Below are 15295 nucleotides of genomic sequence, written 5' to 3'. Positions count from 1 at the left end.
GCTGTTGTGGCAGGAGCCATGTAGAGGGACTCTCTGATCTCACACAGGAGCCCTACATGGTGACTTAGGGCATCGATGCTGGCCACGTCTCTGGGGAGGAAAAAAAGCAAGAGAGCCTCATCATTGTGGGAAGGCGGTTTGGGTTTATTTTAGAAATGCCCAGCTCAGAGCCTAAGCCCAGACCTCACTGCCTGCTTGCTGTGGCCTTCTGTTTATTTGCTTTTTTTTTTCTTATAATTACACTTTTGTAAACTGGGCAGCCTAAGAGACTGGGTATGTCCATGGTGCTGTATTATGTCTTCCCAGCTGCTATGATTTTTGCTCTCCAGACATGGGTAATAAAAAGATGTGCATAACCCCCTTCTCCTTGGTGCATCCTCTAAGGGGTTAGTACAAACCCTGCTCTATTCTGCAGGCTAAACAACCGGTCCTCCCTGTCTCTGCTTTCTGCTGTTATTAATTAAGCTAAATTATAAATTATAGCCATTAGAGGCTCAAGTACTGACTGAGACTCCAGGACAGAGGGTACAGGGCAACCAACATGAGCAGATGGGAGAGAAGGCATGAGCGCCAACAATGTAAAGAGAAAAATCCTGCTCCTAGGGTCACTCAGATGGCTGATGGAAGAAGGCAAGATAGCCCCAGGCTCCCGCTTTCCCTGCTTTGTCCCAAAAGGCTGTTTCTGTGCTTACCTGGTGGCTGTCAGTGCTGGCAGACTGTTGATGCTCTTTCCTCTGCAGGTGAACATCTTAACCCCTGAAGTTCACTATTTTTGAAGCACCCTTATCTGCTGCAAAAGGGATTCCTCACCCAGCCTTCCTTGAGTTTCTCACTAAGGTCTCTCTGGTTTCCAGACCAAATTTGCTGTCTTTGCCTGGAGGAAGGTTCCTCTCACCTTCTTCTTCCTCTATGAGTGACAGTTGCACCTCAAAGTCAATCACAATTCTCACCTGTTTGGGCCTCAGACTCCACACCTGGAGTGTATCTCCTCTTACGCCGTGTTGGCCACTTATTTTAGTGCAACTCTGCTCTTGGGTGTTGTGATGACATTTAGGCAGAGGGCTCTCTTGCAGAAGAGGGGTTGTTTGTTACCTCTTCTGTCTCTGGGTCATGGCAGTTCCCATTTCCCTGTCCTACAGCTATGCTGGCTCTGCAAGGCTAAGAGGAGTGAGATACAGGGGTAAAACAGGTATCTTTTTAGTACTTGAAAAGAATAATTTCTTCCTAGATCTGTCTAGTACCCAATCAAGTCAGTGTGTTAGAAATATGGATCATAACTCCTAAGTGACAGGAGCCAATGTTCAGGGTTGCCATGTGATGTTTCTGAACAGAGGACTTGGACAGCTTCCCTCTTCTTTTGGTCTCTCAAGGGTGGCCCCTCCAGAAAGAGGAATGGTTGTGTGGGAAAAGCTCATCCCATCGCTGCTCTATCTATCATAATAAAGGTTATTAAAAGCCTGCATGGCCAGCCTGTGTATCCCTGCAGAGTGAATCCTCCTCTGCTCGCGAGACAGTCTTGCAAACTCTGCAGTATAAGCTTGGTTTTATTAAATATTTGCTTGACCAGAAAGGCAAAGGAGAACTAGGTAAACACACCTAAAGTAAATGTGAAGTGACCTTTGTCCGTCATCTATCTAATGCCTGTGGCTGCTGCAGTAGGGAGGGCAGTGGGAGGTGAAGGTGATCATACAACAGCTTTGAAATTCTGGCTACTGTGAGGATCCTGAAATATTTGGGGTGGCACAAAAGTGGTGGATGCTCTACAAGCCCAGGCTTACCCTTTCCACTATCAGATCTAATCAGTCTACAGGTCAAAAGAAGACAGGATTTATTCTCTTAATTATTTCTTTAAGTAAATTTTTCAGTTCCACTGGTGTTAGCAGGATTACACAGATTTGAAAAAGCTGCAAATCCAGACCTGTGTCACTGCTACATCTTCCTTCCTGCTGGGATCTATAAAAAGTGATATTTTTTTTTATTTATTTTTCCTTGCCTCCTACTTGTGCAGGGCTGACTGTCACCTTTGCTCAGCTAGTTACACCTCTGATTTCAGCAAAGTCACTCTGAGACAGGTGATAGGACACTGGGCTGCAAGAGTACTGGGGTTTGGCTTGTGTCCTTAAAATCAAGAACAGTTTTGTGAAATTCTGATCTGGATGTTAAAGAAGGATGGAGGGAGGAAAGACTCATGTAGCTCAGCCTGGCCACCAGCAACAAAGGTTGTGCAGTCAGCACTTGTCAAGGAGCTTGGCTTGTGAGACCTGAGTTGATACGACTCAATCTCCCATGTGCTCTGTGGGGCCATAAAGGACCAAAGCTGTTCTTGGTACAGAAGCAGCCATGAAAAAGCAAAGGAACAGGGAGAAGATGGATGTGTTGAGTAGGCAAATGCATGTCCATGGAACGAGGATGAGGTTTAGTGATGTGGTCATGAAATTACAGAAGCTGTTTGAACCCCATACTGCTCCCATCACCCTGGTTAAAACCTGAGAGATTTTAAAAGACTGAGTGATGCAAGGAAGCCCTCTTCCCCTCTCTTTAGAAAGTCAAAAGGCTGGTCCCTGGGTCATTAGTTTTCCTACTTCATGTTCCTTTAGACTTTATTACTACTAGTAGTTAGGCACACCCTTTTTCCTCAGTCATCTGAGATGACTGGGGAGCTGTGCCTTTCTTTCAGAGAATGTTTTCTTGACTGTGTGGTGGGTGGAAAGCAGTCTTGTTATGAGAGCCCAGGGGAGGGAGAAGACCTGGTGCTCAGCTTACTCTGTGCTTGGCTGCATGCCCTGTATAGATGTGGCTGTGAAGGCTGGCACACCGCAGCTTCTACGTCTGTACTCCACGCTGGGCTGGCATGAGACAGCTTTGATCTGGAAGCCACAGAGATCTTCTTCAAACAGGCCTGTCCTGGACCAAGGGCTCCCTGAACGGATGTTAATGTCAGACCAGAGCTGGCTTCTTCCTGGCAAGCTTCAAGGGTTGCAAAAGAGCTCAGCATCCATCTGGACCTGTCCCTGTAGGCAGGTCCCTGACCTTCTCTAGGCTTCAGCCCCTCATCCAGAAGAGTGGGATAATAATCCTTCTCCAGTCCTGCCATCTTAGATAGCAAATACACAGTTGAGTCAAAGCTGGCAGTGCAAACGGCAATACTGCTTGATGTTTCTACCGTCAGCCTTCTGTACTGCTCTGGCTTCCAGTGAATTTTTGTGCTGCACCATGGGGCACATGTGTGTGTAATGGAGAGTGAAAGGGTGCTGATTTATTATTCTGCAATGTGATTTCTGCTCTTTCTACCAGCAACTTTTCTTTCAGGAGGGGTTCCTTTGTGCTGGTTTTAAGTAGAGAGCTCAGAGACGAGAAAGGGAGGATTAGCAATTAAATATGCTCTGAGGATGGCATGGTTGTGAAGGAGGGAGGAGGAAGGAATACTCCATAGTAATGTATTTTTGTTTTCTTTTCTCTTTGCTTGTAGGACAAAATCTGCCAGGGAATTGGTGCTTTGAAGACTCTTACAGCTCTTAATCCTCGTTCCCTTGGGAATACAAACCTTTGTAATCATGTCACTGGCCATGTGGAAATGGACTTGCCTGGTTTCTCACCTTCTGCTATCTACTACAGTGTCACCTCTTGGTAGGCAGCAGCCACTCCATCCAAAGAGGCCCTTCATCACTTTCACTGGAGACCAAGCAGAGGGGAACTTCAATCACTTGGTGGTTGACGAAAGAACTGGGCACATTTACTTGGGAGCTGTCAACAGGATCTACAAACTCTCCGGTGACCTGAAGGTCCTGGTGACCCACCAGACTGGTCCTGATGATGATAATCCCAAGTGTTATCCTCCCAGGATAGTCCAAACCTGCAATGAGCCTTTGACACCCACTAACAACATAAACAAAATGCTCCTCATAGACTACAAGGAGAATCGATTGATAGCATGTGGGAGTCTTTACCAGGGCATCTGTAAGCTTTTGAGGCTGGATGACCTCTTCAAGCTGGGAGAGCCCTTCCACAAGAAGGAGCATTATCTCTCTGGAGTGAATGAGAGTGGCTCTGTTTTTGGAGTCATTGTTTCTTACAGCAACATGGATGACAAGTTGTTCATTGCCACTGCTGTGGATGGCAAACCTGAGTATTTCCCCACTATTTCCAGCAGAAAGCTCACCAAGAACTCCGAGGCAGATGGGATGTTTGCGTATGTCTTTCATGACGAGTTCGTGGCCTCTATGATCAAGATCCCCTCAGACACGTTTACCATCATCCCTGACTTTGATATCTACTACATCTATGGCTTCAGCAGTGGTAACTTTGTCTATTTCCTGACTCTGCAGCCTGAGATGATCTCACCACCTGGCTCCACCACAAAGGAGCAGGTTTATACCTCCAAGCTGGTCCGGCTTTGTAAGGAGGACACAGCCTTTAACTCCTATGTTGAGGTACCCATTGGCTGTGAGAAGAACGGGGTGGAGTACCGGTTGCTCCAGGCAGCCTACTTGTCTAAGGCTGGAGCCATCTTAGCCAGGTCTTTGGGTGTTGTCCCTGAGGATGATATCCTCTTCACAGTCTTCTCCAAGGGGCAGAAAAGGAAGATGAAGTCCTTGGATGAGTCTGCTCTTTGCATCTTTGTCCTGAAAAAGATCAACGATCGCATCAAGGACAGACTGCAGTCCTGCTACAGGGGGGAGGGGACGTTAGATCTGGCCTGGCTCAAAGTTAAGGACATTCCCTGTAGCAGTGCGGTAAGTGAAGCCCCTAAGCACCCAACCTTAATCTCCTCGTGTGCTCACAGATCTTAGAGCAGGGACTAAGGAACTGAGACTGCCTCCTCTCAGTCCTGGCTCTGCCTCCAGCTTACCATACCACCTAAATTAACCAGTTTGTACCTCAGATTTCTCATGGACAGGTATCCGTGAGGGAGGTATCGATTTCCTTATGCGATGTTTGCTGATGAACTAAGCCAAGGGGCCTGTAAATCCTTAGGAGGAATTTGCCTGTTGCAGTTACTTTGCTGTGCAATTCATAAGGGGTGAAATTGCATTTCCTTGAGCAGTTTTGGCTCAAATGTAGAAATCAAACCAGGACCTAATAATGTCAATGGCTTGTGCTGTTTTCTGTGTCTGCTGGTGTAACTTTATTTTCCTGGGCTGGTGTTGGAGCAGATTTTGTTCACGGAACTTGGTGAAGCCAGGGCTTGGTTTCTTCAAGGGCTGAGAAGCACTGGTCGTTAACTACCACAGTCCTTCAGCTTTCAGTTTCCAGCCAGCTCTGTGTTGCCTTTGCACTGCAAAATTAAGGCCTGGCTGCAGATCAAGGGTTAAATGCTGCAAGTTTTAAGGGCAGGACTGGGGAAGAGTCTGGTCTACCTGACCTACGAATGGTCTTAAGGCATGGTCTTAGTTTGTTCTGTTGGTTTATTAAGTGTCATTGCAGAACTGTGCATCAGCCCTGCCAGCACACAGCTGGCTTTGATGCCATGCACAGAAGTCGGCATTACAGCCAGCACCACACCCAGGCTGCTGTAATAGCTGCTTCTCTGGGCTTTGATTTCCTCCCTTAATTAGCTCTTTCAAGTGAGAGGCAAGTTCAAGTCTGAGCAAAGGGAATATGGAGAAACACCAGAGCGATTTCCTGCCTCATAATCTCAAGGCAGTCAGGGCCTGGGATATGGGATTGCTCCAGCTTTCCTTTGTACTCAAGCCTCCTTTGCTGGGAGATCCCTGCTGCTGTTCCTTTGCAGGACAAGGACAGACCAAGAGGAACACAGATGGAAACCTCATTGCAGTGAGACTGGTCCTACCTTACTCCGCCATAATTTCTCTTTACACCAGTGCCCTCAGCACTTGTTGCTTGACCTTGCACTGCTCTTACAGTCCGAAGATGAACGTGTGGAGGGACAAGTCCTTCATTTTAGTTGGGATCCCTTCTGCCTGGACCTGCAAAGCTCCCTATGGAGCATTGCACAGAGAGAAAGTCTGTGCCCAAATCTGGCTTTGATTTTTTTTTTTTTTTTTTTTTTTGTTTAGCCTCAAGGCCTCTGCACATTCAAAGAGCTGCCTTTAGATTTAAGCTGGGAGCTTCCCACTGGAGTTTTTCCTGGGCTGTTAAGCCTCTCTATGCATTTGCAAATCTGCTCTGCTTGTGCTCCATAGTAATGTTTGCAATACTGGACCTCTCAAATCGGGAGGTTTGAAATCTCTCATTCACCTGGCATCTGTGGTTTTACACAGGAGCAAAAAAGCCAGCAGATTTCTTGTGTCCCTTGGGGTGAGTCCTGGTCTAAGAAGACTGACATACCAGTCTGAATTTGGAGGGCCAGTAATGCAGAGATTGGGGAAAGGACAAGGAACTAGGTGACAGTGGGAGAAACTGTTAAAGCACATTCGTGACTGCATTTCTTCATAGTGGATTAGAGATGCTAATACTTCCCAGCTGGAAAAAGAGCTTGGAGATCCTTGAAGGAAAAACAGGGGTCTGAAAAGTGTAACCAAGTGAGCTGTCCTTTCCTTAAATGAGTCTGCTTAGAGCTGCTGGCAAGCCCTGTCTGAGATCAGCTGTGCTGCCCGAGGAAGAGGTATTAGTGACTTGGCTGCTGTAAGGGTTGCAGAGTCCAGCTGCTAAGCTTGGAAAATATGTGATGGTTGGTGAAGTATTTTGGAGCCTGGATATATGTCTGTGAGGACCTTGTCTCCTTTGCTGATGTCCTGCTGGCCAGCCATCCACCAGCACCGCTGCTCTGCCTTTTAGCACACATTTGAAGCAGCTCTAAAAGCAATTGCAAATCCATCAGTGAGACTTTCCCTGGTTTTGTGTGGATGTCAAATATTTCTCTGGTGGTGCAAATAGAGGCTTAACCTGCATGCGATCAAGGCTGGACAGGAACTTCAGCTCTGCTGCCCTGCCGTCAGCAGCTGAAATCCTGCATGTGAACAGATAAAGCTGATGTGCCTGGCGCTGAACTGTGGGAAATCCTCACCAAGTACCTCAGAGAAACACTATTAGAAGCCATATTCCAGCCCTTCTTTGTGTTATTAACTGTGGGACCATGAATTATGGAGCTGGGCTCACCACACTGTCCTCACCTTTTGGTGCATGGTCAGGTCTGGCTTCTAATAACAAGTATTTTTCTAATAGGGTGATAACTGACTCAGAGATGCACATGTTAGGATGCTTCTGCTCCTGTTTTGGTGTAATGCTTGCTCAAGGCTGCTTCAGGGCAAGAGAAGTCTCTTGGGGACCACTCCCAGCACAGCTCTCCTAACCTGCAATATGCACACAAATAGTTACAGGCATGTGAGGGAACAGTGTGCTTGGCTGGAGCAGTACAGTGCAGAGTCTGCAGCTTCTCTGGTCAGGCAACTTTGTTGGTGCAGCTGGAGCTGGGGAAAGTTGAGGTTGTGTAGGACCTGGCAGCAAGCTGGGCTGGATGCACTGTGTCTCATGGTCAACACGCAGCAGGAGATGTTTGGTCTTCAGATGTCCTACAGGGCTGGATGTCCAGAAGACTCACCTTGGTCTGGTTTGCAAACCCAATGTGAAGGCAAGGGATAGAGCTACAACTGTGCAATGAGCCTGTGCTGCTCTCGTGCCCACCGTGTGTGCATGTTGCAGTGGTTAGCAGTGCGATAGAAGAATTTCCAGAATGAGAAATATAAAAGTCCACAGATGAGTGGAGGATCCTTAATGTTCCTTCCTCCCCTGTCCTTGCATTGTAGCAGTCCTCCCATAAATCTTCAGCATAAATCACGAAAAGTGATGGATTTTTATGTCTGGGCAGTTGATTTGCAAGTTGGCAGTGCTCACGCAGATGATGAACAGTTCCAGATAATAACTCTCTAGTTTTCCTCTCTGCAAATACAAGATAATAGCTTATATTAAAACAGTATACTTGACCCCAAATGCTTAGAAATTCATATAATAAGAGGAAAAGAATTTAATATAAGCTATTAATTATAAGCTATTTTTTATATAAGCTTTTAATATAAGCTATCTCGTATTAAAACAGTATACTTGACCCCAAATGCTTAGAAATTCATATAATGAGAGGAAAAATGAGGTTGGGAAAAAGAGTCTTATTAGGTCATCTGATTTGCCCTTCTGCCCTACTTATAACATCTCTGACAGATGTTTGTCTCACCTGTTCTTAACCTCCAGCAGTGGAGATTCCTTTCCATACATGATCTCTCTTTGCTGCTAGGAAGCTTTCCCCCGGGTTTAATCTAAATCTCCTCTCCTGATATGGAAGCCATGCCTACTTATATAGCCACAGAGAGCACCTTCATCCCCTTTGGTACTCTAGCAAGAGCATTGTGTGTCCCCAGAATGTGACTGCTTCTGTGGCGCATCAATGTATGGAGCAGAGGGAGCGCGGCTGTATGGGCATGCAGGCTGCTGGCAGAAGGAAGGGCTGTTCTGCAGGGAAAAATTGGCTTCTTAACACAGAAAACAATTTATGTTGGATAAAGAAGGCTGTGGTTTAAATATACTTCATAAACATCGTAATTAACTGTTGATACAGTTGAGAAATACTGGGTTTCTTTAAAAAAAAAAAAAGTAGTTTAGGAGGAGGATGGAGATGTAAATGGCCATTATAGTACAGGACTTGATCACTGGGAGACTTGTTGATTTTTTTTTTTTTTATTACTATGAGACAGCATAAACAATAGGTGTATTTTGGAGCCCAGTGACAATTGTGCTACAGGGATGCTCAGTAGTGGAGGCAGGAGAGCCTTCCCCTCTACCTTGGTGGTCGAGCAGGTGTGGGACATACAATCATGCATAAAGAAGAGGAGGGTATTGGAGACTGACTCTAAAGCAGCATGAGGATGGCAGGGTCTGCTGGGGTGATGAGAGGAATGGGGATCCTTGTTGGAGCTTTGGCTTGCGGTGATGTCCCAAACAGTGTGTCATTGGCATGTGATTCTGGCTGTCAGCTTAGGAGCTGTTTGGAACCCAGGGCTGCTATTGCAGTTCCTGATCTCCTCACCAGCCTGATCTGCCTCACAGCATCACCTGCCTCTCTGCAGCCTAACAGACTCCAGTCCCTGAAATGAAAAGGTGTCACCTCCATCGCTGTAGCTTTTACCGGATACACAGTGCAAATAATCTGTCCAAGATAATCAAAGTGTCTGTCCCCAACTCTTGCCCGGCTTCTGCCTTTTGCCGGTATTTTCTTTTCCTTTTGGCAGGAAATGGAGTTTGACTGTTTAAATTACTGTATTCAGTCTCTTCCTGTTTTTCATGGCAATGTTGTCACTTAAGGGAGAAAAGAAATGTTTTTGAAGCTGACCAGCCAACAAAAGACCTTGTGTAAAAAGCCAGGCAATATTTTTCCAACACTTTGCTAGCAGAGGGCAGGCAAAGTGGATGTTTGGGACCCAAGTAATTGTCTGACAAGTGAGTTGGCTATAGAGGCTTCCTGTGCTTCTAATGCTTCAGGACAAGCCTAAGTCAGTAACTCCCCAAAACATCTTTGCAGATACGGGTGCCTATCCCTGAGAGTCCTGCATCTCCTCCATCCATCTGTTCCACAAGTGGACTCTGCTCTCCTGCTTCCTCCCACTTTCCCTGCATCCCCCTTGCCCATTTGAGATGCTTGACACCCACCAAAGCAAGCAGTGCTGTACTCAACAGGGTTTAACTGAATGCAGGAGGCAGCTGTAGAGGGCATATTGCCGATTAGTCCTTCCATAGGTGGCTGTCTAGCATGTCTGGATGCCAACTGGGTGCACAGGCATTTTGCTTTAGCAGCATGAACACCTCTCCCTGGGATGAATGGTGCTTGGGACTGATCCATGGGCATTCTTCTGCTCCATGCCGCTGGGTTAGGAAGGGTCATTTCTAGCTCGGGTCTTAGAAGGGCTTTGCATATGGTATGGGACAGTCGTTTTGACTCCTGGCAGCGCCACTGTTGGTGATGGGGTAGCCAAGATTTTCCTATAAACAGCCTATTTCATGACTTCCTCTTCCTCCCAGGGCTTGCATTTGTCATCATTGGTATTAACAGGGCACAGGTCTAACAGAGCATCTCTGAGAGACCAGGATGGGGAGCAGCATTACCCCTGTTTTACAGGAGGGTTGGCTAAGGCACAATAAAACATAACTTGCAGTGCAGTTGCAGCTCAGGGACTCCTGGGTCTTAGTGCTGCACCCAACATTCCTACCTATTGCTGGAAGAGTGAATATCATCTTTGCTATTGTGTTCCTCTGGTATGGGGGACAGAAAACCAGGGTCATTTAGAAAGAAGGAGCATTTCAAAGTAAAGAAAAAATCACTTTACAAACTAAAAAACGGGAGTTGTGGTCTCTATCTGTCATTTCCCCCATCGTTTTCCCTTAACAGGAAAGGTTGGGGTGAAAGTGAGTGTTAACTTTTGCTTAGACCTTGGGAAGAGGAACGTGTGGAAGCAGGTCCATGCGATACTGCTGCTTTGACATTTTGCCCACACAGCCCCTGCCCGTTTCTCCCAGCTGGGCTGGCCGGTATGTGAGGCTGCTGCTTTCCCAGGGGAATGACTCGGTCACAGGAACGAGCTATCGATTTCATTAGACCTCGTAGTGTCACTGCTTGCTAGTTGGGCTATCCTAAGTAAATCTCTGTGAATGTCAATGCCACTCGTGCTTGCACAATAGGTCTTTTTGTTCATCTCTATTGGATAGACCAGGCACAAGAGTGTTGCGTACATGTCTTTACTCCAAATTACACAGGCTCATGTTTGTCATCCAAAGGGCTCGAGGTCAGTTCTTGGTCAGTGTTTAGTAGTGCTTTCTTCTCCTTCCTCTGAAGATTTAAGCAAGAGCAGGAACCAAGGGGAAAAAAAAAAAAGAAAAACCCCAACAAAACCAAAAGACAGTGCAGTCTGTGCAAAGGCAGTAGCCTCAGAAATACAGTAATGTCTCTCTGGAATGCCCACTGGAGACTTGGAGACAGAGCAAACAGGATTATTACTGCCAGATCTGTATTTGTATAATTGGTCACATCAGTTTGTGTTGGATGGGAGCTGGAGTGCTTGTGTGCGGAGCATGTTGTTGGAGTGACCTGCTGAGCCCAGCAACTTTGGTAAGAGGCAACAAGCGTCCTCTTGCTGATGCTGGGAGCTGGAGTGGCTGGGGGGTTTAATGGAAGGGGCAGGGTGCCAGCTTAGGGTTTCTGCAGCTGACCTCTGTGACTTGCAAATCTCCCCCACGCACCTTCCTGCTTTTCATTTGTCTACCTCCAGCAGGCCTGACCATCATCTCTGCTGCAAAGCTGGCTGTGCTCTGGGGTGAAAGATACTTTGTTGGAGAGGAATGTCACATTATCTTGCTACGTGAGGCAGCTCAGACAAAAGCAGAGCAGTGAGCTCTCTCCAGCAATGTGGCTGGTATTTCTCATGATTGTCGTCAGTGGTGGAAGTAACCAGAAATATCTAGGGCCATGCTCCTCAGGCTAATGGAGAACAGCTGAGTTCAAATCTCCACTATCCTGAGCAAGGTCCTGGCACCTCTGTAATTAGATTAGGGAAGTCTCCCTAGCCCTTCCTCTGTGGGATGACCAGCAGTCTTGTTAACTAATTAGCACTAATTCATTGATTAGCATGCTTAGTGTTCGTGCTAGGGACATGATGGTTGGGGTCTAATGAGTTGTTGTAATGAGACCCTCCTGGCTTTTCAATCCATATATGTGCCTATGGCTGAGCAGTGCTGGGTGAGCACTACCAGACCTCTCCAGTCTCTGCATGAGCTCTTAGTTCAGCCTGGGTATAGCTGCTGGCAACATCCCAGTCCTGTGGACATCCTCAAAAACCCACCGCTTGTTCAGGTAGGCATGCACATGCTAACCTGGTGGGAGCTCATTTGCAGGGGTTTCTCAAGGCACCACATGGGTTCATCTTCACTTTTTCCTCGGTGGAAGTCCTTCCTCCCATGTGCCACCTCTCTGCTTTCAGCTAGCAGGGATAAGGACACTTCCCTGCCTCTGTGAAGTGCTCTGCACTCCAGGCAGGAAGAAAAGTGGCTTTGGAGGCTCTGGGGGAGAGAAAGACAAAACCCCTTAAGCACCTACATCAACTGAAGCTGGTACTTGAGGGCTGCAAACCAGGGGCTAATTGTATGGAGAGGATGATTGCATTTGAGGTATTAAGTATGTTCCTCTGTATTAAACACCTGCCCTTGAAAGGATACTTTCAGATCAGTGTGCATGCAGAAATAATGCTGGTGGTAATTAATTACCTTCTTATCACACCCCCAGCCTGCAACCTCTGCTTCCAAAATCCTCATTGCTTCTCCTGGCGGGGGAGGGGGGAAAAGCAGCATGCTTTGGAAACAACCTCCTTCTCAAAACTATTTATTTACTTCCCAAGCATAAAGCCAGAGGAAACCCTGTGCCTTTAAGTGGCCAGGCGCCAAACCCGTGCACAGTGCTGTTCTCTCCTGGCTCCTTGCATCTGGTTGACCTCCCTCACTCACACAACATGTTCATTGAGGACAGAGCAGGGCCCAAGGCTGCTGAGTCGCTGTTGTGTCTGAGATATTTCAGGCGCAGCTCCCTCCCCCATCATCAGTCCCATCTCTGGACTCTGCCTGAGCAGCTCAGCATCAGTCCTGGGTCCTGGTGGTGCCCCAGTAGCTGCTTCTGCAGGTGAGCAAGGTGCCAGCTTCTCCATTGCTGCTTGTACCATTTGCCTCTGCTGCTTGCCACATGGATAATCGGATTTGTTTCTGGGAACTGATTTTTGCTGCTCCCCCCCCCGCCAGCAACCCAGGCTGTTTTCTTCTGTGGCTGAGCTCTGCGGTCGCCTGTGGCTCAGCCTTGCATTTTTGGAGGGCTCCATATGGTCTCCTCGCATTTTCTTCCATGCAGGGAGATCAGCTACTTCTCAAACATGACCTTGTACTGCCTCACCAGGAGGCTGCCTTGCAGGCCAGTGGGAGTGATTGTGCAACAGGTTTTGTTGTGTTTGTTTTGTTGGTTTTGTTTGTTTGTTTTTTTTTTTTTTTTTAAAAGAAAACAAAAAAACAACAGCAAGCAAAACCCAGCTGTCCTGGAAAAGCCAGAAGCAAAGTGACTCCAGCTCCCTTCATGAGCCCAATGCTATTTAAAGCACCTCCGGGCTGGGGGCAGGCGGGCACTGGAGTTTGTACAATAACCGTTCTGTTGAGGAGGGGGTTGAGGGTATGCTGGATTCAGCATTGCTTTCTGGGCCAGATCCTGCACAGACCCTTTCTCACTTGCCTGATGCAAGTGTAGCTGTCGGGGTGAAAAATAGTTCAGGATCTGTCTCAGAATCAGCAAAGATGTTTAGCATCTGGGAATGATCTAATGTGCATGTCTATTTATTTTATATGTCAGGACATAAGACCTCCCCCTTCCTCTCCCCAAAACAAGCGTGTTTATTTATCTAAATTGGATGGAAACATGGGTCACCATTATACCAGGTAGGATAATACAGATGCTGGAGGACTGGTGTGAAGGTGGACATGAGAAAGGCTGTTGTAACTACAGAGACTTGGCCAAATCTCATCTGACCATATTTCTGCCAGCCTGGCATCTACATAGCTGTGCTAATGTTGGATATGGTTCTGCTGTAAGTTTGCCTGAGAGGCATTTTATTAGCACTGGCCCAGTCTTTGAGTAACGTGACAACAGCTTTGGGACAAAATGTGGTGTTTGCAGAGCCAGCACGGACCTGGCTGGGTAGATATGTGCAAGATCAGGCTGAAGTGGGGGACCTCGGTGCCCTGCACACATCTGCCTCTGAACTGTCCTCTTCAGCTCTGCTTTGTTGCACAGATAGATGTAAGGAAGTGGATGATTGTTGCTTGCTGAAATGCAGACCCATGTTGCATCTTTCTGCTTCAGAAAACTACATGACATGTAGGACTTAACATCTTCCCTGGGCCACCAGCACCCAGTTGCTTCAGTTTTGGAGCTAGTAAACATTGCAGCCCCAATATTTTCTGCTTTATGGTGCAGATTCTAATAACATCTAAAATATTTAAAGTAGTACTTAAAACACAGGCAAGGCAAGACACCCAGATACACTTGCAACTAAATGGTACCACCAGAGAAAGACAGAGAGACCTCTGATTCTTCCATGCAGTACTGGAGCTGGCATAGCTGATAGAGCATGTGGGTGACATTAGATCAGTAGGAACAACATCGTATTTTCCCTGTTTCAATGTCATTACCCCATTATTGTCAGTGTTCCAAAATATAATAGGATTTGTTCAGCTGATTTATCCTGTAAACAAGCGATATTAGCCAGGCGTGTATTTAGACACAGAGAGTGGGAGAGGCAGAGTGAGGGAGCGTGTGGAAGGGAATAATAAAAGTGTACTGCTCCTAATGAGGGAATGACCCAGCACTTACCAGCGGGTAGGGGCTATTGGTCAGGATCCTGCGCCAAGAAGCACAGGGCTGGGATTGTCGTGGTGTCCCTGCTTCTGAGGCTGGCTGCAGCCTGCCGCTTCCCCAGCCCTGCGTCAGCCACAGGAGCAGGCTGAGTGTAACTGCTTCAGTGAATCTACTATACTCGACTGACAGAAGTGCTCTGAATTGCTCTGAATTCCTCAAGTACCGAGATCTATCTGCACAGATAGAGGCAGCAAGTGGGAGATTTTTCTTTTCAGGGCTCGAGTGCTTTAGTTTGTTGTTTAAGCTGATAACGAGGCTTCTTTAAATTCATTTCCTGTGAGATGATAGGACCAGGCACAATTCGGTTCTCCTTGATACAGATGTGCAGCCCTGGAGCTTGGCATGACTTGTATCTGGTGAGCAAGCTGGGGCCTCTTGTACCCAGCCAAGCTCACTCAATTTCCCCCTGCTGAAGAGCAACAGCACATACATGTTGTTCATTACAACAGTCAGCTTACCTTCACAGGACTGTGGTGAGGCTTAATTAATGCTTTTAAGAGGCTCTGGGATCTCTGGGAGAAGGTGTTGCTTGCATGCAAAGCAGCATTGTTGTTTAATTTCTATAGCACTGTTGGTGCGTGTGGCATTTTGCAGCCCAAATGATAATTTTGTCTGTGTAACAAAATAATAATTATAGTAATTGTGATTCAGTGGAGAATCTCTGGTGGTGCCGGCATAAGGGAGGCAGCTGGACTCTATCCGGCAAGGTGCTGGTGTTCGTCACTGGAATGGGAATGAGGGGTGCCCGGTAGCTAGCAGAAATGCTCCAGAAATGCTGGTTTAACCTTTCTGCTGCCAGCAAGTGTTGGGAGATAACGGGCCAGGCACACTGTCTGTGAAAGGGAGGACAGGTCAGCAGGGGAAAGGTCCTACACCCTTCAATGTTGCATGCAACAGACAGCAAGGGTA

At 47.1% G+C, this 15295-nt stretch overlaps 1 protein-coding gene across 3 annotated transcripts in view; it reads left to right on the top strand.

Moving 5' to 3' along the window:
* The window catches only part of PLXNA4 (plexin A4), a 456052-nt gene that overhangs the window by 24802 nt on the left and 415955 nt on the right, over nt 1-15295 (top strand). For all 3 annotated transcript variants that reach the window (XM_005236707.3, XM_027785664.2, XM_027785666.2), the window contains exon 2: nt 3470-4733. In XM_005236707.3, coding sequence (XP_005236764.1) covers nt 3555-4733 — 1179 coding nt within the window. In that variant the 5' untranslated portion in view covers nt 3470-3554. The remainder of the gene's footprint in view (nt 1-3469; nt 4734-15295) is intronic.

Source organism: Falco peregrinus, chromosome 6 (genome assembly GCF_023634155.1).
Source record: "Falco peregrinus isolate bFalPer1 chromosome 6, bFalPer1.pri, whole genome shotgun sequence".
In the NCBI taxonomy this organism is placed as follows: domain Eukaryota; kingdom Metazoa; phylum Chordata; class Aves; order Falconiformes; family Falconidae; genus Falco; species Falco peregrinus.
The sequence above is the reverse complement of the archived record's forward strand: the minus strand, read 5'-3'. Positions and strand labels throughout refer to the sequence as shown.